The 26,666-nt window shown below is 47.6% G+C and overlaps 2 protein-coding genes across 4 annotated transcripts in view; one reads left to right on the top strand and one right to left on the bottom strand.

Moving 5' to 3' along the window:
• The window catches only part of RBBP4 (RB binding protein 4, chromatin remodeling factor), a 152,179-nt gene that overhangs the window by 68,690 nt on the left and 56,823 nt on the right, over positions 1–26,666 (bottom strand). For all 3 annotated transcript variants that reach the window (XM_029571472.1, XM_029571473.1, XM_029571474.1), the window contains exons 7-11: positions 21,650–21,776; positions 21,486–21,563; positions 8,524–8,600; positions 8,211–8,268; positions 8,006–8,116 (exon numbers count right to left, since the gene is read on the bottom strand). In XM_029571472.1, coding sequence (XP_029427332.1) covers positions 8,006–8,116; positions 8,211–8,268; positions 8,524–8,600; positions 21,486–21,563; positions 21,650–21,776 — 451 coding nt within the window. The remainder of the gene's footprint in view (positions 1–8,005; positions 8,117–8,210; positions 8,269–8,523; positions 8,601–21,485; positions 21,564–21,649; positions 21,777–26,666) is intronic.
• LOC115073210 overlaps positions 1–26,666 on the top strand; it is a 73,873-nt gene that overhangs the window by 27,891 nt on the left and 19,316 nt on the right. The window lies entirely within an intron of this gene.

The raw sequence follows: 26,666 nt of genomic DNA, 5'->3' as shown, positions 1-26,666 counted from the left end.
CTCGTTTGACGTCCAGGCACCGTAGCGCCGCAGGGGCGTCCCCTGGGAAGGCTGGAAGTTCCACCACCTGGTTCATGTGAAACGAGGAGACCACCTTAGGCAAGAACGAAGGAACCGTCCGCAGGGAAACCCCGGAGTCCGTGAACCGCAGGAAGGGCTCCCTGCACGACAGCGCCTGTAGTTCCGAGATACGCCTTGCAGAGGCTATTGCAACCAGGAAAATCGTCTTTAGGGTGACGTCCTTGATAGAAGCGTGACGCAAAGGCTCGAAGGGGAGCCCCCCCAGGGCTCTCAGCACCAAGTTGAGATTCCAGGAGGAACAGAGAGGACGCACCGGCGGCCGCAAGTGCTTAACTCCCCTGAGAAACCGGGATATATCTGGATGAGATGACAGATCCGGCCTGCCGGAGGCGCGAGCCAAGGACGCGAGGGCCGACATCTGCACTCGGAGCGAATTGTAGGAAAGACCCTTTTCCAGCCCGTCCTGCAAAAACGCCAAGATGTGATGGCGGGAAGCTGCGGTCGCGAGGCCCCCCCGCGCCGAGCACCAAACTTCAAAGACCTTCCAGACCCTCACGTAGGCGACCGACGTTGAAGCCTTACGCGCCTTGAGGAGTGTGTCCACCACGGGAATAGCGTAGCCCTTGTTCAGGAGCGCCCTCCTCTCAAAAGCCACGCCGCAAGACAGAAGGGTTCCGCCTGTTCCAAAAATACTGGTCCCTGATGCAGAAGCCGTGGAAGGTGCGCGAGTCGGAGTGGACCGTCCATCGACACGCCGAGCAGATCTGCAAACCATGGACGCCGCGGCCATTCCGGAGCCACTATGATGACCCGACCGTGGTGCCGCTCCACCCTCCGTATCACCTTTCCCACCAGTGGCCAGGGGGGAAAGACATAAAGTAGAATCTGAGTGGGCCAGGGGAGAGCCAGAGCATCTACGCCTTCCGTGCCGCGCTCCCTTCTGCGGCTGAAGAAACGAGGCGCTTTTGCGTTGGCGGCGAACGCCATGAGATCCATCGCCGGCGTCCCCCACCGGCGGGAGATCAGCGACATCGCCTCGTCGGAGAGAGACCACTCCCCCGGATCCATCGCTTGACGACTCGGAAAGTCTGCTTGAATGTTGTCCACCCCGGCAATGTGGGATGCCGCCAGTTGATCCAGGAAACGCTCCGCCCACGCCATCAGGCGCGCGGCCTCCCCCGCGACAAGGCGGCTCCTGGTGCCCCCCTGTCGGTTGATGTATGCCACCGTCGTCGCATTGTCTGAGAGGACTCGAACCGCTCGCCCCCTGATCAGAGGCAGGAACTGCACCAGGGCTAGACGAACCGCCCTTGTCTCCAGGCGGTTGATTGACCAGGTAGACTGATCCCCTGTCCACCTGCCCTGAGCCGAGCTCCGGAGACACACTGCTCCCCAACCGGACAGACTGGCATCGGTAGTGACCACTACCCAGTCCGGCGTTTCCAGGGAACATCCTTGAGCTAGGTTCCTGGGGTCCAGCCACCACCTCAGGCTGGACCTGGCGGCCGGGGGAAGCGGGAGAATCGCCTGGTAGTCCTGAGAGACTGGTTTCCATCTCGAGAGCAAGGACATTTGCAGAGGCCGCAGGTGTGCAAAGGCCCAGGGCACCAAGCTGATTGCAAACGCCATGGAACCCAGGACTTGGAGATAGTCCCACGCCGTGTGTGTCTGAAGAGACGCAAACCGGATGATTTGATCCCGCAGAGATTGAGCCTTGTCCGGACGCAGGAAGACCTTGCCCAGAGCCGTGTCGAACCGCGCCCCCAGAAAATCTAACTGTTGGGCTGGCTGCAAGCTGCTCTTGCTGAAGTTCACCACCCAGCCAAGGGACTGAAGGAAAGACACCACCCTGTCGACCGACAGTGTTACAATCAAACAACATAATGTACTTCATGGTAGTAACAGTATCTACAATCATCATGACAGGAGTGTTATATGACATCAAAGATGTCAAATATGACATCAAATAACCAAGTTTTTCTTTTTTAAGTTTTTGAATCTTTAGATGTCTGTAGTTGCTCAGGCATAGTGTTCCATAATTTGTGACCAGCTGCTGAAATTGCTCTTTCACAAACTTTGCCTAAATGAGCAGAATGCATAGAAGATACATCTAATAATCCCTTATTAGATGATCTAAGGGGGTCTCTGAGGGATGTATAGGTGTAATGTTCTCCAATCCAGTCAGTATCTTTGCTAAGGTATCCATACCCCAAGCTTCTATTAAACAGCATTGCTTCTTGGCAACTGCACAGTCTGTCAATCCCTCAGGTCATCCATAGGCTTTCTTGCTTCACTCCCAACTGCTTAACACTCCTAGCATGGCTAACAGATATCTGTAGAGCATCCATAATTTCCCCAGTAAAGGGATCCAAGGAGGGTGGCTCAACGGCTCAGTGGGAGCACCGTGCACAACACAGTGGGAGATCTGGTTTCCATACCCAGATTCAGCTTGTGCTTCTCGGGCTGGCTGGGAGTGAGGATGCTGCCATAGAGTTCCACACACTTGCCTCTGAACTGCAGTGGGGGGAAGATAGTCTCACCGTCATGTTCTGGCAAGGCCTTACTAGCAGAATCAAGGATGAACTGGCCAGGCGAAACGTTCCACCATCATTGGATGCCTTCATCTTCTCGGCTGGCCGTATTGATCGCCGCTTTCAGGAGAGGACGTTGGAGTCCAAGAGCACTCGGCAACTGGTAGCATTGGCCCCATGTCCTTTTGTTCCCACGTTTTCACCTGAATCCAAGACTCCCAAGGAACCCATGCAACTGAGCAAGATTAAACTTTCTCCAGAGGAGAATTCTGGCTGTGGACACAGGCTTCCTAATGCTTAGATAAGTCAGGAAACTTCCAAGCTTAGGGTTGATTGGGGAGGCAACCCTAGGTTGGACATTCTCCTCCCCTCAATTATTGGTCTCCATTGCAATCTCCACAGAGAATGGTACATTCCACATGTAAGCCTTCCTTGATTCTGGAGCAGTCAGAAATTTTATTAACCAAGCCTTAATCTGCAAATACAGAATTCAGACCATCAGTCTGGACCAGCCAGTAACTAACTATTTCCTCTGTCTATGGAGAGCCCCTTCTGGGTCAGCTCACTGAAGTAACCGTGCCACTCACTCTTCACACCAGCCTTCCCCACCAGGAGATTCTCTCTCTCCATGTTATCTCTCAGGCCATGAACCCACTCAGGGGCTACGTTGGCTAAGTCAACACCAGTCGGACATCAAATGAAACTCTCTGGAACTGGCATGGTGAGGGCCCACTTGCCTTGCCATCTGTCTCACTTCAATGTCCCATCCACATAGCCTGATGCTAGCAGCTGCTATACCTGGGCTACTGCTGCAATATACAGATTTCGCAGACATATTCTCTAAACGAGCAGAGACACTACCTCCACATCGCTCATATGATTGCGGCATTGACCTCCTTCCAGACAAGGTGCCCCCACAGGGAAGAGTCTACTGTTATCAGTTCCTGAAACTGAGGCAATAAGCCTATACTTCAAGGAGAACCTGGCAAGAGGGTTCATTTGCCCATCCTCTTCTCCCGCTGGAGAGGGCATTTTCTTCATAGAAAAAAAGGATGGTAGTCTCCGCCCCTGTATTAATTACAGTGGTCTCAATTCTATCATAAAGAAAAATCTATACCCATTACCTCTGATCTCAGAATTGTTTGACCATCTGCAAGGAGCTAAGATCTTCACCAAGTTGGACTTACGAGGAGCCTACAATCTCATTCGCATCAGAAAGGGTGCTGAATGGAAAACCAAATGCAATACACGCAATGGACATTATGAATACGTTATCATGCCATTTGGGCTTTGCAATGCCGCAGCTGTATTTCAGAATATGATGAATCAGATTTTTTGGGATCTCTTATACTCCCATGAGGTAATTTATCTCAATGACATGCTCATCTACTCTCATTCTCTGGACTTTCATTGGGAGCATGTTAAACAGGTCCTGAAACGCTTGTAACATCAGCTATATGCAAAACTCGAGAAATGCCTCTTCAAGCAGGAGCAGCTTCCCTTCCTGGAGTATATAATTTCTCATACTGGCTTCTATATGGATCCTGTTAAACAGAAGGCCATCTTAAACTGGCCTCAGCCAGTCGGTCTTCAAGTATTACAGCATTTCTTAGAATTTGCCAACTATTACCGCCAATTTATTCCTGGGTACTCTCTCCACTCACCGCCCTAACCAGAAAAGGCACTGATGTTGGACCACAGATGCTATCGATGCCTTCCAGGCTCTCAAGCAAGCCTTCACTCAAGGACCTTGTCTTCGACATCCAGACCCTGATTGCTCCTTCATCCTGGAGGTAGATGCCTCTACCCTTGGGATAGGAGCTGTCCTCAATCAATACAGTTACCAAGGGAGCATCCTGCCATGTTCCTTTTTCTCTAAAACGTTTGCTCCTCTCCTAGCCTTCTCAACAGCCTCCCAAACCTACAGAAGCCTCTTTAGAGAAGGATTCACACTATGAGGCTCTTGCAAGGGATGCAAGAGTACCTCACTGCATGGAAGCATTACAGACGGAGGAGAAATCCTAGGAGGCAGCAACTAACCTCCATGCACCGATGCCAGTAAAGGAATTCTATCATCGGTTTCCCCTGAAACCTAAGCCTCGGACCTTGAGGAGAGGGCTTAAGAGGGGGGGTACTGTTATGATTCATGGTTTTCAGGCAGGCCCGAAAACCGCAGCACTCACTCCATCAGCAGCACCTGGGCCATCCCACAGCAGTCAAAGCCGCCAACCACCTCTCTTGCACAGCACAGATGCCGCCGGCACCACTGTCTCTAGCGTCCCCCCAGAGACACAAGCGCACCCGTCACATCTTTTAAAGAGCCAAAGGCAGGAATCAGATGGCAGCACCCCTTGATTACCTCACCACTTCTAACCTATATAAAGGCCCCCCTCACATCCCTATCTTGCCTCAGCAGCGGGACGCCTACTATCCAGTGTAGTGTGAGTTGTTGCTTCTCCTGCATTCCTGAACCCAGGCTGCCTCATCTCTTCAGCCCCAGCCTGCCTCATCAATTCAGCCCAGCCCCAGCCTGGTCTTATCCATCCTCAGCCTGCCTCATCAATTCGGCCCAGCCCCAGCCTGGTCTTATCCAGCCCCAGCCTGCCTCATCAATTCAGCCCAGCCCGGTCTTATCCAGCTCCAGCCTGCCTCATCAATTCAGCCCAACCCGGTCTTATCCAGCCCCAGCCTGCCTCATCAATTCAGCCCAGCCCGCCTCATCAATTCAGCCCAGCCCGGTCTTATCCAGCCCCAGCCTGCCTCATCAATTCAGCCCAGCCCGGTCTTATCCAGCCTCAGCCTGCCTCATCCAGCCCCAGCCTGCCTCATCAATTCAGCCCAGCCCGGTCTTATTCAGCCCAGCCCGGTCTTATCCAGCCCCAGCCTGCCTCATCAAGCCCCAACCTGCCTCATCAATTCAGCCCAGCCCGGTCTTATCCAGCCCCAGCCTGCCTCATCAATTCAGCCCAGCCCCGTCTTATCCAGCCCCAGCCTGCCTCATCAATTCAGCCCAGCCCGGTCTTATCCAGCCCCAGCCTTTCTTCCTGCCCTGCCATGTCAGTCCCTCTCCATGTTTCCTGCACCTGCCTTCAGATTGACTTCTGGATTCAGCCCTAGACTGGACCTCGATCAATCTTGCCTGCCACTGCCCCTAGTCTGGACATTGTCCATTCTTGCCTGCCAACTGACACTAACCCTAGCCTGGACATTGACCCTTGTCTGTTGCCTGTCTCTGACCCTAGCCTGACCTGGGATCTATGCTCCCCACTGCTTTCTAAGAGATTTTCGCCTAAGAGAATCTCTTAGGAATCCGGAGGCTCAACCTAAAGGGAAATGGGTTGGTATAGATGAAGCTCCAGACTTGTCTCTTTCCTGCATAGGTCCACCAGCTGTCAGCAAGGACCTTCTCAGACCAAGAGACCACAAATCTTAATACACTGGACGTGAGATAACCTGATTCAGATGAAACTAGGATACAACCTTTGGCAGAAAAGATGGATGGTACTAGCCTGATAGTCACTTTCTCCCTAGATAAAAACAGAAAAATATCTCCGCAAGAGTCTGAATTTCTGAGATCTGTCTTGCCAAATATATTACTATTAGGAACACCTTAAGAGAGGCTGACCGCAACAATTCAAAAGTAGACTCAGTCAATAATGTAAGAACCAAATTAGGTCCCAGGGCAGCCCATAAAATAGAAAGGAAGATGCCATTCGTCTTGATATTGCTTGGTCCTTGAGAAGGCAAGTCTGAGGAAGATCGGTTTTTCCTGTCCTGTGATAGGGATTCTTCTAAAGGCTTGGAAATCTTCTACTTTATTAGCTTATGTTAGAGTGTGAAGGTTTATAAAACATGGTGCTGAGAAGGATTCATTTGTCCCAGAAAGTAGATGGTCCCTGAAATCATGTTCCCTCAAACGGGGCTTGAGAGAGGATTGAACTTCAGTTCTATTAAGGTGCAGGCATCAGCTATAGCGTGTTTTCACGGAATAATCCAAGGTGTTTTCTTGATACCTCATCCAGATATGTTTCCCTTATTCACATTAAGTTGGCGTACCATGGACACCTTAGCCATTCTGTCATGACAGTCTAATGGCTATGCCTAAACTAGGGCATCTACCCCACAGAACCCAGGACCTTTATTCTGCTGAAGAAGAGCAGATCTTGGTATTTTCCTTGGTGGCCATCAGTGGCCTACCCCATTCTCTTACACTTCTCCCAACTCCTACTCTTCTGGGTTCAGAAAACATCTGAACATTCTCTCGACTTGCAATGTGAGACCCCAACATTGCCGAAGATGATCCTCCACCATGTCATTAATAAGGCTGCCTTTTGTACAACCTGAGAACTTCTCATGCCCACCATCTGACATACGCTAAATGCGCCAGCACTGTGTCTGCCCATGAGAGGTCCCTGCATACAGTCCCCTTCCAATGGGTGCTATGCCCCTGACTCCCAGGATCTCACTCTCCAACTGTTCATGCTGTGCAAAAGGGTAGAAGCCACCACAGTCAAGAGTCACCTGGTCTGGCACAGCATGCAGCACTTTTCCTTTTCACTGGACATACCTGGATGGATAGAACATTCCTTCACTCAAGACCCTCCCTGCAGCAGTTCTGGAACTATCGACAGGGTCTTTAATAATTGGAGTGCTGCAGCCACCTGCTCACTCTTCTTTTAATCTTAATTTGAAGTCTGCACCAAGAAATTGCTGCCCTTTTGAGCAATTCTCCCTTGCTCCTCAAAACCCTGGGAAAATGCTGCAAGGACTATCTGAGATGATTCCTCAAAGGGAGAGGAGAAGCAGCTGCTGTGGCCATCCTCTGGAAGCTTTCAAGGTCTCTCTCAAGCCTCTTCCAAGAACAGTGGAACCAAAGGTCCCCTGACCCCCATGGCCTATCTTCTCTTCTACTGTTCCACCATCTGCTGGACACAGAGAAATACTGGCTAAGTGCTCTGCTGCTCCAGTCTTTAAGGGTATATAGAAGCAGCTTAGAATGTTTTTCTCTGTCTCCATCTTCTGGCAGGGTGAAACAACACACTTGTTTGGACTTGTCTGGTCTGATCAGGACACTGAAGAATATTGGGTTTCCAATATTATCAGTTTTAACAAGTAGAAAAAAAATTGTCAATGAAATTGAGAGGATATGATCTCTAAACTACTTCTTCACTAGCTCCCTCTCTCCCTTAAAAATATCCCATTATTTATTATGCTAATGTACAGGAAAGTATTAATGACATTCCTGGAGAATGGGATCTCCCTTTGGCAAGAAAGATGGCTTAAACTCGGAACCTTCAAATAGCAGGTGCAAGGAACCATTAGTTCAAATACAGGATTAGAGGTCAGTTTTAATATACTACAAATATGCCATATTCCTTGTCTGTGGAGACTTTTCCCCCCTCCACCCCTAATAATGTAATATTTTAAATCAAATTCCGAGGGCTGGTACTCACCATCTGCCACACCTGCATGATATTGTCTTCTGATACAGAACAAATTACCCAAGGTTCATTGGGATTCCAGGAGAAATCTGAGATCTTAGCTGTATGACCACCATGTATAAACTATGATAGAAATGAGACACAATAGGTGTGAAACAAGATTAGAGGTATAGCATTCCCAGTTTTCACTGCTAATGACCAGGTCTAAGACACTCACCAACAGCTCTGGTGGACCATCTTCTGCATCTTCTGGAGATTGCTCCTCACCAATTTTACTGCAGAAGAAAGGAAAGCTAAATTAAAAGAGACTTTCCAGAAGGAAACAAGCAACAGCAGGGGAAAAAACAATAAGAAGGTAAAAAAAAAAGCATAAAGACAGGCACTAAAGAACGCAAAACAAGCCAGCACAAAACACAGGAAGAGAGAAAAATATTGGGGCGTGTTCCACATTCATGCAACTCTGCCCTGGAAAGTGATGGAAACGTACAAAAATGCAGCAGCTCCAGGGACATGATGCCAGCTGCCTTTACCTCAAGTCCCAGACATTCAGCCTGCGGTCGGTGCCACTGGAAGCTAGAATGGTTTCATTGTGAGGTGACCACTGCACCTAAAAAGAGAAGAATTGATTCAAAGATGACCAACACAATTGCAAATTGAATTTTTCCAACTGAAGGAAATGACTGATGTGTTGACTGTTTATCTCTAGATTTGCAATCACTTTTCTCTTAAATCACAAGTGAAATGAATTTGATACATCTTGGCTTAGTCCATGTTGTACATTGTTCTACAACTCAAACATCCCCAACCACAACTTAAATATAAATTCAAGGAGCTGCAAATACTCATCTCTGAAATCTCAAAACAGCAAACAATATACAAGTCAAGCTTCCTCCCGCCCTTAAAAATAGGGCTCTGTGATGGGGTAAAAATGACACATCCTTTCACAGATGCATTTTACCTCCTACTGTGCTTTCCACTAGGGGCAGTGGAACACTATTTTGTTAGGGAGAAAGAGGCAAGCTAAACAAACCAACCAAGCTCTACCCTCAGCCCCACCCCCTCTGGCTTCCCTCCCTGCCCAGCATCCCACAGACCTTTTGTCTTCCCTTACCCCTCCCTGCCCAGCAGTATTCATGTTCTTCCATCCTCTTGGCTCCCAGTCAGCAGAAAAGCTTCACTCCAGTCCTCCTGCAGCTTTTGGGCAGGCAGATGATCGCAGGAATCAGTCAGAGGATAAGGCGCTGGCTTTCCAGCCTAATGAGTTCTGCAGCCCAAGTCCAGCCCGCAGATCATAACTTGGGGACCCCTGCTCTAGGTGGTATGTCATTGCTGCCAGAAGCCTCAAACACCCCGAGAGATCCTACAGTACTTGTCTCTACTTTCACTTCTCAGCCTTTTTGGCTAAGATCAAACGTATGTATTTCTAATACCCCCCTTGCTGAAATATGTAAACTGTTGTGATGGCATTAATGAATGACAGTATATAAAACTCAATAAATAAATAATGAGCTGGGTTCAGATCCTTCTTGGTCTTTTAACATAAGAACATAAGAAATTGCCGTGCTGGGTCAGACTACGGGTCCATCAAGCCCAACAGAGACCAAACCAAGCCACAAGAACCTGGCAATTACCTAAACACTAAGAAGATCCCATGCTACTGATGCAATTAATAGCAGTGGCTATTCCCTAAGTAAACTTGATTAATAGCAGTTAATGGACTTCTCCTCCAAGAACTTATCCAAACCTTTTTTGAACCCAGCTACACTAACTGCACTAACCACATCCTCTGCAACAAATTCCAGAGCTTTATTGTGCGTTGAGTGAAAAAGAATTTTCTCCGATTAGTCTTAAATGTGCTACTTGCTAACTTCATGGAATGCCCCCTAGTCTTCTATTATTCGAAACTGCGTTGAGTGAAAAATAATTTTCTCCGATTAGTCTTAAATGTGCTACTTGCTAACTTCATGGAATGCCCCCTAGTCCTTCTATTATTCGAAACTGCGTTGAGTGAAAAATAATTTTCTCCGATTAGTCTTAAATGTGCTACTTGCTAACTTCATGGCATGCCCCCTAGTCCTTCAATTATTCGAAACTGTAAATAACCGATTCACATCTACTCGTTCAAGATCTCTCATGATCTTAAAAGACCTCTATCATATCCCCCCTCAGCTGTCTCTTCTCCAAGCAGAACAGCCCAAACTTCTTCATCCTTTCCTCATAGGGGAGCTGTTCCATCCCTTTTATCATTTTGGTCGCCCTTCTCTGTACCTTCTCCATTGCAACTATATCATTTTTGAGATGCGGCGACCAAATAAGTAAATGGGTGGTATAGATCCAAGATGGCGTCTCAGAAGCAGGACGTGTGAGAAGTGAGCTCCCGAGCTGAAAGAATTTCCTCAAAAAAATGCCGCACACCAAAAGGAAAGGGAGAGTCAGGGTAGAGACCCCGACAGCCCTGACTCCCACCCTCAACACAGCTCTCAATTGGGAACTTCTTTTCGCCGAGCAGTGCCAATGCTCCGGGAGATGTGGCCGGCGCTGGCGTCGACGAAGAGCAAACGCCGACGCAGCAGGGCCTAAACACCTCATTGAGCCCCGGGGCTCCCTTCAAGCCACTGCCTCCCAGCTTTGCCCTATCCCCGGATTTGGGAACGGAAGCCCGACCAGTGTTGCCGGACTTACCAGACTCCATCGAGGGAAATTCGCAGGGAGAAGGGGCGAGCCAGAAAGCTAGAGGGGAAAGAGATCCTCTAACTTCAACACCGGAGGAGAGCAAGGACCGAGCAGAGGCCTCAGGAGAGAGGCACGAACTCTGCATGGAGAGAACAGTGAGTCATAAATTTGTTTCAAGCGTTCCACAAACGTCTAAAATAACTTTGGAAAATGTGTGGGGAGTTCTTATGGAATTGAAGTCATCTATTGAAATCCTGAATAAAACGCTGAAAGAAACGCAGAATCGCGTTTCTCAGATAGACCCGATACTGTCTGTGCATAAAGAAAAATTTCAGTCCCTTGAGAATCGGGTGGATTTAGTGGAGAAAACCCAGATTGGGTTGATATGTGGAGACACCGTGAATGCTAGGAAAATTGAGATATTGGAAAATCAAGCTAGATATAAAAATCTTAGGAACATAAGAACATAAGAAAATGCCATACTGGGTCAGACCAAGGGTCCATCAAGCCCAGCATCCTGTTTCCAACAGTGGCCAATCCAGGCCATAAGAACCTGGCAAGTACCCAAACACTAAGTCTATTCCATGTAACCATTGCTAATGGCAGTGGCTATTCTCTAAGTGAACTTAATAGCAGGTAATGGACTTCTCCTCCAAGAACTTATCCAATCCTTTTTTAAACACAGCTATACTAACTGCACTAACCACATCCTCTGGCAACAAATTCCAGAGTTTAATTGTGCGTTGAGTAAAAAAGAACTTTCTCTGATTAGTTTTAAATGTGCCACATGCTAACTTCATGGAGTGCCCCCTAGTCTTTCTACTATCCGAAAGAGTAAATAACCGATTCACATCTACCCGTTCTAGACCTCTCATGATTTTAAACACCTCTATCATATCCCCCCTCAGTCGTCTCTTCTCCAAGCTGAAAAGTCCTAACCTCTTTAGTCTTTTATCATAGGGGAGTTGTTCCATTCCCCTTATTTTGGTAGCCCTTCTCTGTACCTTCTCCATCACAATTATATCTTTTTTGAGATGCGGCGACCAGAATTGTACACAGTATTCAAGGTGCGGTCTCACCATGGAGCGATAGAGGCATTATGACATTTTCCGTTTTATTCACCATTCCCTTTCTAATAATTCCCAACATTCTGTTTGCTTTTTTGACTGCCGCAGCACACTGTACCGATGATTTAGCAAATGTTGCTTACCTGATGTAACAGGTGTTCTCACAGGACAGCAGGATGTTAGTCCTCACAAATGGGTGACATCGAAGGTGGAGCCCACCACGGAAAACTTCTGTCAAAGTTTAAAAGAACTTTGACTGGCCCCTACTGGGCATGCCCAGCACGGCACTGACCCTGCAGCCAGCAGGGGTCTCCCTTCAGTCTGATTTTCAAAGCTACAGGCAGTGCCTAAAAAGGAAAAAATAAAACGAACCCAACACCGCGGGGTGGCGGGCGGGTTTCGTGAGGACTAACATCCTGCTGTCCTGTGAGAACACCTGTTACATCAGGTAAGCAACATTTGCTTTCTCACAGGACAAGCAGGATGGTTGTCCTCACAAATGGGTGAGTACCGAGCTGAGGATGTCCTGACTTGCACTAAATTCACCCAACGGCGTGCAACAGGCACAACAACTGAGGTAGAATTTTGGAAAGGACATCCGCACCCTACCGGGCAGGTGGAAGGGTGTTGGTACATCAGGTTGGAAAAAGGTTACGCAAGACAGATTGGCCGAAGATGGAGTCCTGTCTTCCAGCTTTGTCCAAACAATAGTGGGCTGCAAAGGTATGGAGAGAACTCCAGGTTGCAGCTTTGCAGATGTCAGGAAGCGGCACCGAACGAAGGTGTGCCACTGAAGTCGCCATGGCCCTCACAGAGTGTGCTTTAACACGGTCTTGAAAAGGAATGCCAGCTTGCTGATAGCAAAAAGAGATGCAGTCCGCCAACCAGGAGGAAAGAGCCTGCTTACCCACAGGTTGTCCTAATTTGTTAGGATGGAAAGAGACGAATAATTGAGTGTTCTTCCTGTGAGAAACTGTATGGTCAAGGTAAAAAGCTAGAGCCCGTTTACAGTCTAGGGTATGCAGAGTCTGTTCTCCGGAGTTGGAGTGGGGCCTGGGAAAAAAGATAGGTAGTATGATGGATTGATTGATATGAAACTCCGAAACTACCTTAGGTAAAAATTTAGGGTGAGTGCGGAGTACCGCTCGATCCTGCAGGAGCTTAGTGTAAGGCGGATAGGTAACTAGGGCCTGTAATTCACTAACCCTGCGAGCTGAAGTAACAGCCAAAAGAAATAACACTTTCCAAGTGAGATATTTCAAGTCACAGGAGTACAGAGGTTCGAAAGGTGGTTTCATTAGACGACCAAGAACCAGATTAAGGTCCCAAGATGGGGCCGGAGGACGTAAAGGTGGCTTCAGATGGAGCAAGCCCTTAAGAAAGCGTGTTACCAGGGGTTGTACTGAAATAGGGACACCCTCGATACCTTTATGGAAGGCGGATACCGCACTGACATGCATCCTTATGGAAGAGGTTTTAAGACCTGATTCCGATAGATGCCATAAATAGTCCAAGAAGTCAGAGATTGGACAGGAAAGGGGATCAAGGGAGTGAGAAGCACACCATGATGTATACCTTTTCCATTTGTATGAATAGGACCTTCTGGTGGAGGGCTTTCGTGAAGCTATCAGGACACGAGAAACTGAATCGGAAAGGTTAAAAGGCTGAAGGACTAACCTTTCAACATCCATGCCGTCAGGGACAAGGCTTGGAGGTTGGGATGGAGGAGGCATCCGTCGTTTTGAGTGAGGAGATGCGGGTCATTTCCCAAGGGAATGTGCCTGCGGATGGAGAGATCCTGGAGTATGGGGAACCATACTTGGCGTGGCCAGTAAGGTGCTATCAGGATCATGGTTCCTCCGTCCTGGCGTAGCTTCACGAGAGTCCTCGACAGAAGAGGAAGTGGAGGGAATGCATAAAGCAGACCGGTTGCCCACTTGAGGGAGAAGGCATCCCTGGGCCGAGAGTGTTGGCTCCGAATGAGGGAGCAGTAATTGTCCACTTTGTGGTTCTGAGGAGACGCAAAGAGGTCTATGTGGGGATAACCCCATTTGTGAAATAGAGAGGTCGCTACTAAGGGATTGAGTGACCACTCGTGTGGTTGGAAGACACGGCTTAGTTGGTCTGCCAATACATTGTCCACTCCCGGCAGGTAGGTGGCCCTGAGGTACATAGAATGGGAGAGGGCTTCCGCCCAAATCTGCGCAGCTTCCTGACACAGAAGGAAGGAGCCTGTGCCTCCTTGCTTGTTTATGTACCACATGGCCACCTGGTTGTCCGTTTGGATCAAGATGACCTGATTCGATAGGTGAGCTTGGAAAGTTCTGAGTGCGTAGCGGATTGCTCTCAGTTCCAAGAAATTTATCTGGTGTTTGGCTTCCTCTCGAGACCAGACTCCTTGAGTTTGTAAAATATCTACATGGGCTCCCCAACCGATGTGGGATGCGTCGGTGGTTAGGATGACCTGCGGATCTGGTAGGAGAAAGGGTAAGCCCTGAAGGAGGTTGACACGATTTGTCCACCAGGTTAAGGACAGGCGTAGCGCTTGTGTAACTGTGACTATGGAGGACAGAGGCTGAAAAGCTTGAATCCATTGGTGTCGCAGAGTCCATTGTGTTACTCTCATGGCTAGTCGAGTCATGGGAGTGACTTGAACCGAGGATGCCATGTGTCCTAAGAGGAAGAGGAACTGGCGAGCCGTGGCTGTGGTTTGAGACTGGAGCTGGCGAGCTAAGGATATTAGGGTTTGAACCCTTTGATGAGGAAGGTAAGCTTTTGCCTGTAAGGTGTCCAAGTCTGCCCCAATGAAGGATAAGGTTTGAGATGGGACTAAGCAAGATTTCTCGTAATTGACAAGAAACCTTAAGGAAAGGAGTGTTTGAATTGTCAATTTTAGGGAGGAGTGAGCAATCTGTTGGGTGGAGGCCCTGATTAGCCAATCGTCCAGGTAGGGGTAGACGTGGACACCTTCCTTCCTGAGGAATGCTGCTACCACAACGAGGCATTTGGTAAAGACCCGCGGTGCAGATGCCAGGCCGAAAGGAAGTACTCGATATTGGTAATGGTTCCGGCCCACCAGAAAACGTAGGTACTTGCGATGAGATTGTGTTATCGCAATGTGGGTATAAGCGTCTTTGAGGTCGAGAGAGCACAGCCAATCTCCCCTTTGCAGCAGAGGGAGAAGCGAGCCTAGGGTTACCATCTTGAACTTTTCTTTTTGAAGGTACTTGTTGAGGGCTCGAAGGTCCAAAATAGGTCGTAGCCCCCCTGATTTCTTTGGTATGAGAAAGTACCTGGAGTAGAATCCCTTTCCTCGTTGAGAGGGAGGGACGGGTTCTATAGCATTTGATTGTAGAAGAAGGAATACTTCTTGTTGTAATTGAGTCAAATGGCTGGTTAGACTCCATGCTTGAAGAGGCGGGGAGTCTGCTGGAAGAGTGACGAAGTTGAGGTGGTAACCCTGTGCGATAATCGCTAAAACCCACTGATCTGAGGTGATCTGTATCCAGTGTTGTAAAAAATGGTACAGTCGACCTTCCACAGGGATGTCTGGAAGAGGGGTTTGGCATGTGCTCTCTACAGGGAAGTCAAAGGCCCGCCGCAGGTCCCGGGGGTGGGGCTACAGTAGGTCTTTGCTTCCGAGGCTGGCGTGGCTGAGCTCTGTTGGAGGACCGTGCAGGTCGAGGCCTAGCCGATGGAGGATAATAACGCCGTGGACGAAAGAACGACTTTTTAGTGTCCTTCTTTGGAGGTTGTTTGGAGGATACCTCAGCTGGAATGGAAGAGAGCTGTTTCAACGTCTCGTGGTGATCTTTTAATTCAGCTACAATTTGCTGAATTTGTTCTCCAAACAAATTGTCCCCTAAGCAGGGTAAATCAGATAGACGGTCTTGGACTTCTGGGCGAAGGTTGGATGATTTTAACCAAGCCCAACGTCTGGCTGAGATTGCTGTGGCCGAAACTTTTGTGGAAGCATCAAAGATGTCATAGGCTGTTCTAATTTCGTGCTTCCCTGCCTCAAAGCCTTTGTGGAGAAGGGCTTGAAGCTGTGGTTGATATTGATCCGGCAAGGTGTCAGCGTAGTCTTGCATCTGCTTAAGGATGGCTCTGTTGTATTGAGTCATATAAAGTTGATATGAAGCTATGCGTGAAATCAACATAGCTCCATGATACACTTTCCGTCCCACACTATCCAGGAATTTGTTGTCCTTGGTAGGTGGAGTAGAAGAATGTGATTTCAGACGCTTGGCTTTCTTTTGCGCGGACTCAACTACAACCGAGCGGTGATCTAGTTGGGGCTTCTGAAATCCTGGTGTTGACTGAACGAGATATGTTGAGTCAGCTTTCTTGTTAACTGGGGAAACAGATGAAGGAGATTCCCAGTTTTTCTTCAACAGATCCAGAAATACCTGGTGAATAGGGATGGAAGCGATGATTTTAGGAGCATCCAGAAATTGGAGCAGTTCCATCATCTGGTGTCTGTCATCGGTTTCAGATTGTAGCTGAAAAGGTACAACTTCCGACATCTCCTTCACAAAACTAATAAAAGAAAGATCCTCAGGAGGAGAACGTTTTCTACTCTCTGTAGGAGATGGTGGTGAAGGCAAATCGGTGTCAGAAGATGTATCATCACCCCAGGTATCGTAGGGATCATGTGGGGATTGAAGCCCTGAAGGACCTGGTTGAGGATCCGCCGGCATCGAGTGAAATCTTGAAGGCATCGGTGCTGAAGGCGGAATTGGGTATGGCATCGAGGGCTTCGGGGGCGCCGATGGAATCGGTGCCGGTCTTGGAATCGATGGCGCCGAAGGATAAATCGGTGGAGATATACGAGAAGGCACCGATGGGACCACCCCAGAAGGGGGAATCAGGAACGGTGTTTCTCCTGCCGATGAGAATCCAGTCGGAGACGGTGGAGTCGTCGGTGCTACTGGAATCACCGATGGAAGGGCCTTCATGAGTGCCTCCATGCGATGCAGTAGCGGTGCCAGCGCTTCCACTAGAGGCTCGGTGGTCGGTTCCCTCCTCGGTGCCGGAGTCGGTGCCAGAGTCGGTGCCGGAATCGGTGTCGGTTGGAACCTTCGCATCGCTTTTTCGATGGCCTCCTGGACCAGCCGGTCCAGTTCTGCCCGGAGACCAGGGGTAACAATACCCGGCTCGACGGGAGAGGGAGGCTGAGGCAGAGCCGGAGGGACCACCGTAACCGGTGGGATCACGGCTCCCACACCCGGAGAGGGTGAGGGTTTCCTCGGTGCCTGCGATCGAGACGTGGACGGTGCCAGGTCGGACCGAGGCTTTTTTGTCGGTGGCTCGGCCTGTACAGAGGTCGATGGTTCTGGATCCTCGACGGGCCGAGACTTGTGCCGTCGATGGCGATGTTTATCCTTCCGATCTCCTCGCCCATCCGGGGAGGGGACGGGAGTCGACGGCCGAGAAGTCATCGATGGAGGACGGTCACCGGAGGGTTGACGATGATGGTGCAACTTCGACGGTGCCGGTTCCGATGACGTCGATGCTATCGATGGCGTTGGGGTGGGTGCATGGAAGAAGAGCCCCATCTTCTCCATCCTGGCTTTGCGACCTTTGGGTGTCATTAGGGCACATTTAGTGCAAGTCAGGACATCATGCTCACTACCCAAACACAAAACACAGACCCTGTGGGGGTCTGTGATTGACATAGTCCGGGTGCAATCCGGACATCGACGGAACCCCGTCGCCATGGCTTTAGGCCAAAATTTAGCCGCGGGATCGGCAATTGCCAACAGGCCTCGAGGGCCAAAATCGACGGAAGTCGATAAAAAATGGCAAAAAACTTACCGGATTCCGCGAAGCTGAAAAAAATTTGTCGAAGGGAGACCCCTGAGGGGCAAATTTTCTTCGGAAAGAAAAGAACCGAATTCCTGTCAGGAACGTGGTAGAAGAGCTCCTTTCACCGCGTGGCAACTGCTGTGCGGAAAAAAGAAGACTGAAGGGAGACCCCTGCTGGCTGCAGGGTCAGTGCCGTGCTGGGCATGCCCAGTAGGGGCCAGTCAAAGTTCTTTTAAACTTTGACAGAAGTTTTCCGTGGTGGGCTCCACCTTCGATGTCACCCATTTGTGAGGACAACCATCCTGCTTGTCCTGTGAGAACATTGTGTTATCCACTATGACACCTAGATATCTTTCTTGGGTTGTAGCACCTAATATGGAACCCAACATTGTGTAATTATAGCATGGGTTATTTTTCCCTATATGCATCACCTTGCACTTATCCACATTAAATTTCATCTGCCATTTGGATGCCCAATTTTCCAGTCTCACAAGGTCTTCCTGCAATTTATCACAATCTGCTTGTGATTTAACTACTCTGAACAATTTTGTGTCATCTGCAAATTTGATTATCTCACTCATCGTATTTCTTTCCAGATCATTTATAAATATATTGAAAAGTAAGGGTCCCAATACAGATCCCTGAGGCACTCCACTGTCCACTCCCTTCCACTGAGAAAATTGCCCATTTAATCCTACTCTCTGTTTCCTGTCTTTTAGCCAGTTTGCAATCCATGAAAGGACATCGCCACCTATCCCATGACTTTTTACTTTTCCTAGAAGCCTCTCATGAGGAACTTTGTCAAACGCCTTCTGAAAATCCAAGTATACTATATCTACCGGTTCACCTTTATCCACATGTTTATTAACTCCTTCAAAAAAGTGAAGCAGATTTGTGAGGCAAGACTTGCCCTGGGTAAAGTCATGCTGACTTTGTTCCATTAAACCATGTCTTTCTATATGTTCTGTGATTTTGATGTTTAGAACACTTTCCACTATTTTTCCTGGCACTGAAGTCAGGCTAACCGGTCTGTAGTTTCCCGGATCACCCCTGGAGCCCTTTTTAAATATTGGGGTTACATTTGCTATCCTCCAGTCTTCAGGTACAATGGATGACACTTTCCCAGTGTCAGATTAATATCCACCTATGAGATGTGTAAAAAGTACTTAATTGAAGTGTTGATGTTAACATCAGAAGAAATACCAATAATGGAGAAGATTTTCTTTATAAATCAAAGAAAAACAGAGAATAAAGATAAAGGAAAAAATGGTTTGCAACAAGAGATGGAAAACATCACTGCTTTTTTGGAACAAAGTATGACTGAGCAAATTGAACAACAGGGAACTTTATGTGTGAAATTTATAAATGCAGCAGACAGAGATAAAATATTAAGATTATCTCTTAAAAATAGAGATAAGAAGTTTTTGGGTCAAAAAGTATGGACATACCCCGATATAACTAAAACTACACAAACACGTAGATAAAAGTTTCTTTCAATGTGCCAAGAGGTGAAAACCCTTGGTGCTCAGATTGTGATTTATTACCCCAGTAAATGTGTAGTTAAACTTCAGAATGAGAGGTTTGTGTTTTTAGAGCCGCTTGAGTTGCGTAAGTTTATTGATGCAAAAATTACCTAGAGCTTGCTGAGATCTGTTTAGGGATTAGTTTGTAAGCACTGCATAACCTGCTTAATGTTTAGTTATATATGCTTTATTTTGCTCATGTATAACATTTTGGATCTCCCTTTACTTTATAATGGGGGTTTGCTTGTGTTTTCCCAGGCTGCACTTTTGGAAAATAATTGTATGGAAATTTACCTTATACTTTTGGTTTAAATAGAGTACAGCTTAGGGTTGTATTACCTGTAATACATTATTTGTACCCAATCTGTGACAGGCGGGAATTGCTGTCTATGTTTGTGAAATGCATATAAAAAATAAAAAAAGATGGGTGGTATATGTGGGGTTACAATGGAGGCGAGGGAATATAAGCTATTCCTCTTCACTATTTTATTTACTCTGACGAATCCCTTTAGTTTATTGAGGGGGGCGGTTGATGCTTTGAGTGAGTTTAGCAGGGTGTCTGGTTTTAAATTAAATTTAGAAAAATCTGAGTTGCTTAATTTAACGGTTCCAAATGATAAACATCTTAACTGAGGAAACTTATTTTCTTTTAAGTGGGCCAAACAGTGTATTAAGTACTTGGGGATACGGATTGGTGATCATATAGAAGACCTGTTTGTGTTGAACTATACACCTGCTGGAGACAGAAGAATACTGACAGACTCTAGGGGACACATCAGGGGTATATGACAGAGTCCACAGAAACTGGTCTGTCTCCGCCTGCTGGCGGGGAGGTAAAACCCAGGAGTCTGGGCTGATCCGGGTACCTAAAGGGAAAGTGGTGGTTTGGGTGTACCTCATCTTAGTTGGTATTACGTGGTGGCTCAATTGCTTGCTGTTATAGATTGGAATAGAAATGGTGAACAAAAGTTATAGGTGTTGATAGAACAGGCAATTGTGGGGGACAATGGGACCTGCCCTTATGGGCTTTAACTTGGCAACCTCGGTTGAACTGGTTGCAGGTGCTATCGATGCTTCCTGTCACGGACAATACCCTGCGGATGTGGAACAAATGGAAACCAAGTTTAGTGGGTAACATTTTTTATTTTTTTAATTCAGCTACTAAATTACAATACTACCTTCCCAGCAGGTCAGTCTATTACCGGGAGTCTTTTCGACAATGAGTGGCTAAAGAATTAATACGCTTTGAAATGTTATGGGGGAAAAGAGAATTAGTACTTTTCAAGAGCTACAGGTTGCCTATGATTTAGAGGATGTGGAAACGTTTCTTTATTTACAATTCAGATATTTTATGGTGGCTAAAAGGTTGGGGAAGATCTAAGGTTAGGTAAAACTCAGTTTGAACACTGGTGTTTGCATACCGATAAAATGAAGAACATAATTACCAATATTTCTGGGTTTCTTAATAAAGACGTCTTAAGACATTCTTCTTTTGTTCTGGCATGGAAAAAGGAGGGAACTGTCTGAGGAGGAATGGGATTGGATATTTATCAACACGAAGTGAAGCTCTGTTTCTGTGCTTTTGACTGAAAATAGTTATAAAGTATTTATATGGTGGTACCTCGTTCCTGCACATATTCATAAGGCTTACCCAGTTAATGATGGATTTTGCTGGAAAGGCTGTGGAAACAGAGGAACCTTTTTTATCACATGTGCTGGGGGGTGCCCTAGGATTGCTGCATTTTGGGAGGCAATTTTTTCTATTAGGAAGGAGATAACTAAAATACCTTTGCATCTTTCTCCTGAAAATGTGTTACTGAATTTACCTCTGAATATTCATTCAGATCTGTAGCTCTTGGCTCTTCAGACTGTGCTATATGCAAGGTGTGAGTTAGCCTCCTATTGGAAATCGGATATCATTCTGACTACAGATGCTATTCTCAGGCGATTTGAACAGATTAGTGCTATGTACAAGCTTCCTGCTATTAAAAATCATGTGCTCCCTCAGTTTTATAGGGTTTGGGACCCTATAAATTGGTTATCTTTACAGCCACGATTTATTTTGTGCCCATACTGGAGAGCTCTGTTTATGGATTTTTCATGGTGTGGCCCGAACTTCCAACTTCAATGAGGCCCCAAGGTTCTGACTAGGAGGTTTTATATTGTCCCGCTGGTTATTTTAGGATAAAGAAAGGGGATTTTTTTCCCCTCAGTATTGAATGGGTTTTGTTTTTTACCACACTGTATTTTTCTTGTTTATCACACTATGTGATACAGTTCTGTAATGATGGCATGACACTTATTGTATCTTGCTTGATGTGTGTGCAATGCAATTACCATTAAGAAAAATAAATAAATAAAGAATAACCAAGACAAACGTCAGAGGGGTGGGAACAAATCCACAGCAGAGTCTGTCTGTACCTGAAAAATTTCGTCCTTGTGCGATTCAAAGGAGTGCAACTTCAGTTTCAGGTTTCGTAGATCCCATAATGCAACAGTCTGAAAAACAGAAACAAAAAAGTAAAATAGAAGAAATTCATACCCTCTCCCATGCACCAAATTTCCCACCCCCTGGTCAGACATACCTTGTCAGCGGACCCTGTGGCCAGAATAAACTCACTATAGGGGTTAAAAGAGAGGCAGTTCACTTCAGCAGTATGAGCATCCACGGAGTGGCTTGGTTTGGATGTGTTGTTTGACCGTGTGTCCCAACTACAACAAAACAGGGCAAAGCAAATGCAAGGGATATAAATATAAATCATAAAAAGTATTTTTTAAAATGACTGACATTGTAACAGTCAACCAATAAATCATTAACAAGCGCACAGCAGGCAATAGAAGAGCATAGTGCTGAAGCGAAGCCAGAACCCAAGCCCAGTGGCAAGGCCACAGATGTGAAGCAGAGGGGAAGAAACAGCAGCCCCCACTGGAATTAGTCCGGCTTGATAGGAACTGTGTCAGCCCCATGATAGCAGCGGCCCCATCACTGCTCCTGGATTTGCCATTGGGGCTGCAGCCAGGAGTTGCCAGATCCAGCCCAGCACCTGCCTCAGACCTACCTAACCCCAGAACAGGAAGTCAGCTAACATCACACATTATCCCAGGAGCTCCAGGGCCCAGCTCCTGTTGCTGTAAGGAAGCTAATTTATTAAAGACTAACCTTTATTTCCATGCAATATTATGCTCACCAGTTAACCATAAGAAAATTATTCTTTACCTGCTAATTTTCGATCCTGTAGTACCATGGATCAGTCCAGACTATGGGTTGTTCCCCCATTCCAGCAGATGGAATCAGAGCAAAAACTGAGAGGGCACTCTCTCATATACGGGTGCGCCCTCTGTAAACCTTCACTATTAAGAATATCCAAGCAATAAAGAAAATACCTTGGATGGATCAATACAAAATTGAATATCAACTGTAAACAAGTCTAAGCAAAACTTGCAACCTGAACTCTTAATCAGTCCCAAAGCGGTCCTGAAATAATTACACAGTCGAGCTGACAGATTATCCCAAAAAACCCCCAACAATCCTTAGGGTGGGCATCTGGACTGATCCATGGTACTACAGGAACGAAAATTAGCAGGTAAGGAATAATTTTCTTTTCCCTGTACCTACCAGCTTCAGTCCAGACCATAGGATGTACCAAAGCTTCCCTAAGTAGGGTGGGCCACTGATAGCCCAGCTCGAATGACCTGAGCCCCAAAAGAGCCCACGATCGGCTGAAGATTCAAGTGATAGTGACGCACAAATGTGTGCAACGACTTTCAGGTAGCCGCTCTGCAAATCTCCTGTGAAGAGATCACTCTGCTTTCTGCCCAGGAGGCTGCTTGAGCTCGGAGAGAATGAGCCGTTATACCGTCTGGCGGTGGACGCCCAGCACCAACATACGCGGTAGAAATAGCTTCCTTTAGCCAGCGGGCAATGGTAGTTTTAGAGGCCTTGTTTCCCTTCCTGGGACCACTCCAGAGGACAAAGAGGTGATTTGATAAGCGGAAATCCACGGCCAACAGAGACACTAGAATCACGGGCCCCCGGTGACTTTCTATTCTTCGGAGCACCCTTCCCACCAGAGGCCATGGCGGAAACATGTAGAGTAGGATGTCCCATGGCCACGGAAGGACTAGGGCATCGACTCCCTCGGCACCACGTTCCCTTCTGCGACTGAAGAAGTGCGGAGCCTTTGCGTTTCTTTGCGTGGCCATCAGATCCAGATGGAGAGTCCCCCATCGCGTGACGAGTAGTGATACTGCCTCTTGAGACAGTTCCCACTCTCCGGGGTCTAAGCGCTGGCAACTTAAGAAATCCGCTTAAACATTGTCCACCCCTGCAATGTGAGACGCCGCCAGATGAGACAAGTGGAGTTCCGCCCACGGCATTAGCTTGTTTGTCTCCCGAGCAACATAGAGACTTCGTGTCCCTCCCCGATGGTTGATGTACGCCACTGTCGTCGCGTTGTCGGAGAGGATGTGGACTGCTCGGACTAGGGGAAGAAAGCGCTTCAGTGCCAAGCGAACCGCTCTTGTCGCCAGACGGTTGATGGGCCACGCTGCCTGAATTGGTGTCCATTGCCCCTGCGTCGACTGGTGGCTGCACACTGCCCCCCAGCCGGCGAGGCTGGTGTCTGTCATAATGATTACCCACTGTGGAACCTCCAGGTCCACCCCTCATAGCAAGTGATCTAGGTTGAGCCACCAGGTCAGGCTGTCCTTGACTAGGGGTGGTATTGGCAGAAGAGCCGGGACACCGGCTTCCAACGGGAGAGTAATGCTCTCTACAATAGACGCATGTGGGCAAACGCCCAAGGCACTACATCTATAGTGGAGGCCATGGAGCCCAGCACCTGGAGATAGTCCCAAGCTGTGGAATGTCGGAGGTCCCGAAAGCGCTGAACCTGAGTGAGGAGAGATTGGGCCCGATCCAAAAGAAGTGAGACTGTGCCCACTTTGGTGTCGAAACGAGCTCCCAGAAAGTCAAGTGACTGCGACGGAGTGAGGCTGCTCTTGGCAAAATTGATGACCCAGTTGAGCGATTGGAGGAGGAGTAATACTCTGTCCACCGAGTGCTGGCACAAATCCCTGGACTTTGCCCGGATGAGCCAGTCGTCCAAATAGGGATGGACCAGAATTCCTTCCCTCCGTAGGGCCCCTGCCACTACTACCATTACCTTGATGAAGGTGTGAGGAGCAGTCGCCAGGCCGAATGGCAGGGCCTGGAACTGGAAATGCTGCCCCAAAATCTTGAAGCGAAGGAAACGCTGATGCTCCTTTAGGATGGGGATATGAAGATAAGCCTCCGTCAAGTCCAAGGATGCGAGGAACTCTCCTCAGTGCACCGCGGCAATAACCGAGCGTAGGGTTTCCATCCTGAAGTGTGGTATCTTGAGAGCCCTGTTGACCATCTTGAGATCCAGGATTGGTGGAAAGGAGTCTTCCTTCTTGGGACTATGAAGTAGACGGAATAATGGCCGAAGCCTTGTTCCGGTCCCGGGAGAATGGCACCCAAATCCAGGAGCCAATCCAGCGTCTGCCGCACTGCACATTGTTTCCTTAGTCCGCATGGGGAGAAGACAAACCTGTCTCTGAGAGGTCGAGCAAATTCTAAAGCGTAACCGGGCTGTAGAATATCCAAGACCCACTGGTCTGAGGTGATTTTGACCCACTCCTCATAGAAGAGGGAAAGGCGTCCTCCTATCCTGGAAACCGAACGGTGGGCCGACAACGTTTCATAGGGTAGATTTAGCAGGAGCTCCTTGCCTCGAAAGGAATGAGACCAGGACTGCAACCTCGAAGAGGCACTGGTCTAGTCTGACGAAAACGCCGTTGGCCTCTGAACCAGGTCCGTATAGTGTTGAAGACATGGTTTAATGGAACAAAGTCAGCATGGCTTTACCCAGGGCAAGGCCTGCCTCACAAATCTGCTTCACTTTTTTGAAGGAGTTAATAAACATGTGGATAAAGGTGAACCGGTAGATGTAGTATACTTGGAAAAGTAAAAAGTCATGGGATAGATGGCGATGTCCTTTCGTGGATTGCAAACTGGCTAAAAGACAGGAAACAGCGAGTAGGATTAAATGGACAATTTTCTCAGTGGAAGGGAGTGGACAGTGGAGTGCCTCAGGGATCTGTATTGGGTCCCTTACTTTTCAATATATTTATAAATGACCTGGAAAGAAATACGACGAGTGAGATAATCAAATTTGCAGATGACACAAAATTGTTCAGAGTAGTTAAATCACAAGCAGATTGTGATAAATTGCAGGAAGACCTTGTAAGACTGGAAAATTGGACATTCAAATGGCAGATGAAATTGAATGTGGATAAGTGAAAGGTGATGCATATAGGGAAAAATAACCCATGCTATAATTACACAATGTTGGGTTCATATTAGGTGCTACAACCCAAGAAAGAGATCTAGGCGTCATAGTGGATAACACATTGAAATCGTTGGTTCGGTGTGCTGCGGCAGTCAAAAAAGCAAACAGAATGTTGGGAATTATTAGAAGGGGGATAGTGAATAAAACTGAAAATGTCATAATGCCTCTGTATCGCTCCATGGTGAGACCGCACCTTGAATACTGTGTACAATTCTGGTCGCTGCATCTCAAAAAAGATATAATTGCGATGGAGAAGGTACAGAGAAGGGCTACCAAAATGATAAGGGGAATGGAACAGCTCCCCTACGAGGAAAGACTAAAGAGGTTAGGACTTTTCAGCTTGGAGAAGAGGCGGCTGAGGGGGGGGATATGATAGAGATGTTTAAAATCATGAGAGGTCTAGAATGGGTAGATGTGAATCAGTTATTTACTCTTTCGGATAGTAGAAAGACTAGGGGGCACTCCATGAAGTTAGCAAGGGGCACATTTAAAACTAATCGGAGGAAGTTCTTTTTTACTCAATGCACAATTAAACTCTGGAATTTGTTGCCAGAGGATGTGGTTAGTGCAGTTAGTATAGCTGTGTTTAAAAAAGGATTGGATAGATTCTTGGAGGAGAAGTCCATTACCTGCTATTAAGTTCACTTAGAGAATAGCCACTGCCATTAGCAATGGTAACATGGAATAGACTTAGTTTTTGGGTACTTGCCAGGTTCTTATGGCCTGGATTGGCCACTGTTGGAAACAGGATGCTGGGCTTGATGGACCCTTGGTCTGACCCAGTATGGCATTTTCTTATGTTCTTAAGGTTCTGGAGGTCCCAGGACGATCTTCCGGCAATTTATGCACCTTATTCTCTCCAAGCGATTTAATAATCTGGTCCAGCTCATCTCCAAATAGTAACTTACCCTTGAAGGGAAGTGACCCCAGCTGAGCCTTAGAGCAGGAATCTGCCGACCAGTTTCTGAACCAAAAGGAGATATCTAGCTGAGACCGCTGAGACCACCGAGACCATAGATCTGGCCAGGACCCGGAGTAGATCATATAGCGCATCCGCACCATAAGCTATAACGGCTTCCAGCCTTTCCACCTGTTGTGCTTCCTCCGGAGGAAGCTCCTGAGCACTGAGTAGTTGTTGGACCCACCGGAGTCCTGCTCTTTGCAGGAGGGAACTACAAACAGCAGCCCCGACGCTTAGGACGGACACCTCGAAGACTCTCTTCAAATA

Source organism: Rhinatrema bivittatum, chromosome 11 (assembly GCF_901001135.1).
Source record: "Rhinatrema bivittatum chromosome 11, aRhiBiv1.1, whole genome shotgun sequence".
NCBI lineage: Eukaryota > Metazoa > Chordata > Amphibia > Gymnophiona > Rhinatrematidae > Rhinatrema > Rhinatrema bivittatum.
This window is presented reverse-complemented; position numbering and strand designations above follow the sequence as displayed.